This window comes from Mandrillus leucophaeus, unplaced genomic scaffold (assembly GCF_000951045.1).
Source record: "Mandrillus leucophaeus isolate KB7577 unplaced genomic scaffold, Mleu.le_1.0 Scaffold11, whole genome shotgun sequence".
NCBI classification, from domain to species: Eukaryota; Metazoa; Chordata; class Mammalia; order Primates; family Cercopithecidae; genus Mandrillus; species Mandrillus leucophaeus.
This window is the reverse complement of record NW_012099209.1, coordinates 2645529-2646989: the sequence shown is the minus strand read 5'-3', so window position 1 is coordinate 2646989 and position 1461 is coordinate 2645529. Positions and strand designations below refer to the sequence as shown.

Genomic DNA, 1461 nt, shown 5'->3' with positions numbered 1-1461 from the left:
TGCAGGGGGTGGGGGCGCGGCTACACACTCGCGGGTCAGGATCGGGGACGGCCACCCAGGGACGCACAGCTGATCGCGGCTGCACACGCGCGCGAGCACACGTTCACTCACCTCATGGAGCCAGCCACCCAAATTGTACACCCAGTCACACACATTTGCAGCGACACTCAACATAGCGCTTTACACAACAAAAGTATACCCCGCTGCTGGAACGACTGCGGATAGCCCCATAAAGCCTCAGGCAGTGACACTGGGTGTCTCACCCTGCAGAACTACCCACACTCAGCACGGGTGGGAACCACCGCACACACAGCCCGCCCAGCGACACACATACACTGCCACACACCCAGTTCACAGTGGCCGTCCTGGAACAACTAAACACAGGCCACCGCACGCAGGCACCCAGCCTCACGCAGAAGCACGCTTATGCAAGGCCATGCCACAGCTTCCAACAGCCGTGGACAGAGCCCACGCCGTTAAGTCACAGTCACCTTGGGGCGCACTATTGCGGCCTCCTGAGAACCACACCCTACCTAGCTCCACAGTCACAGGGCCTGCGGACACTCAGCCTCCCGCCCGAAGTCACACAACACAGACACAATCCAGACACACAGAAACAAAGTTCCTATAATACCCAGGTTGTGGGAGCCACCCGGCACCACCCTCAAATAACACCCGGTTACAATACTAGGTGCTGGATTTGGGCTTCTCAGCCTCGGTGCTGTGAGCTGTAAATGGGACGCATCCCACCTTTGTCTGCGGGAGTCAGGGTGCAGGCAGTGGGTGCCGTTTTCCCCTTTTAGGACCCTTCATCCCCCCACCAAGGGTGTTCAGAGAGAGTGGGGGCGGATACTGAGGCAGGGACCCCCGCAGGGCACGGGTGTCCGCGTACCAATGGGTCGTGTGTGGACAGGCAGGGTACGGGAAGGCGGTGCAGTTGACTCTAGGTCTAGATGTTTCTGTGTTTGCCACGGCTATTCCTTTTTTTTTCTATGTGTGTGCAAACACGCGGCTCCTGTGTGAGTGCATGTGTGCATCCTTGTGCGTGGGGAGCTGGCAAACACCCAGTAAGTGATCGCTGTCTCGGCCACTGTCCCTGGCTGCGCGGTGGCAGTTATGGGTCCGAGTCGGGCCAAGCCGCCCAGTGAGGTTGTGTGCACAAATGTGTGCCGAATGTGCACGTGTGTGCCTCCGCGCGTGGGTAGGCCGCCAGCTCCCTGGGACCTGTGTGTGGCTGTGCGCTCACGTTTCGTGTGTGTGTTTGTGTGTGAATGTGTGGACGTCTCTCGCTGCCAGCTGACCCCCAGATGCCTCCCCGATAGAGGCCGGCCCCCCAGTACGTGAGAAGCCTTCCGCCCCCACCCCAAGCCTTCTGGCCGGCGGGAAGTCGGGAGCCGCTGGGGCTCCAGACCTGCGGAGAGGAAGGGAAGGGCAGGGCCGGCCCCAGCCCCGCCTCCTCCC

At 60.9% G+C, this 1461-nt stretch overlaps 1 protein-coding gene across 1 annotated transcript in view; it reads right to left on the bottom strand.

Annotated features, from left to right (window-relative positions):
- SSBP4 (single stranded DNA binding protein 4) overlaps positions 1 to 392 on the bottom strand; it is a gene marked incomplete at its 3' end in the record, with an annotated part of 14918 nt that extends 14526 nt beyond the window's left edge. The window contains exon 1 of the mRNA XM_011990390.1: positions 112 to 392. Within this exon, the coding sequence (XP_011845780.1) occupies positions 112 to 155 (44 nt within the window). The remainder of the gene's footprint in view (positions 1 to 111) is intronic.
- Between the last annotated feature and the right edge of the window lie 1069 nt (positions 393 to 1461).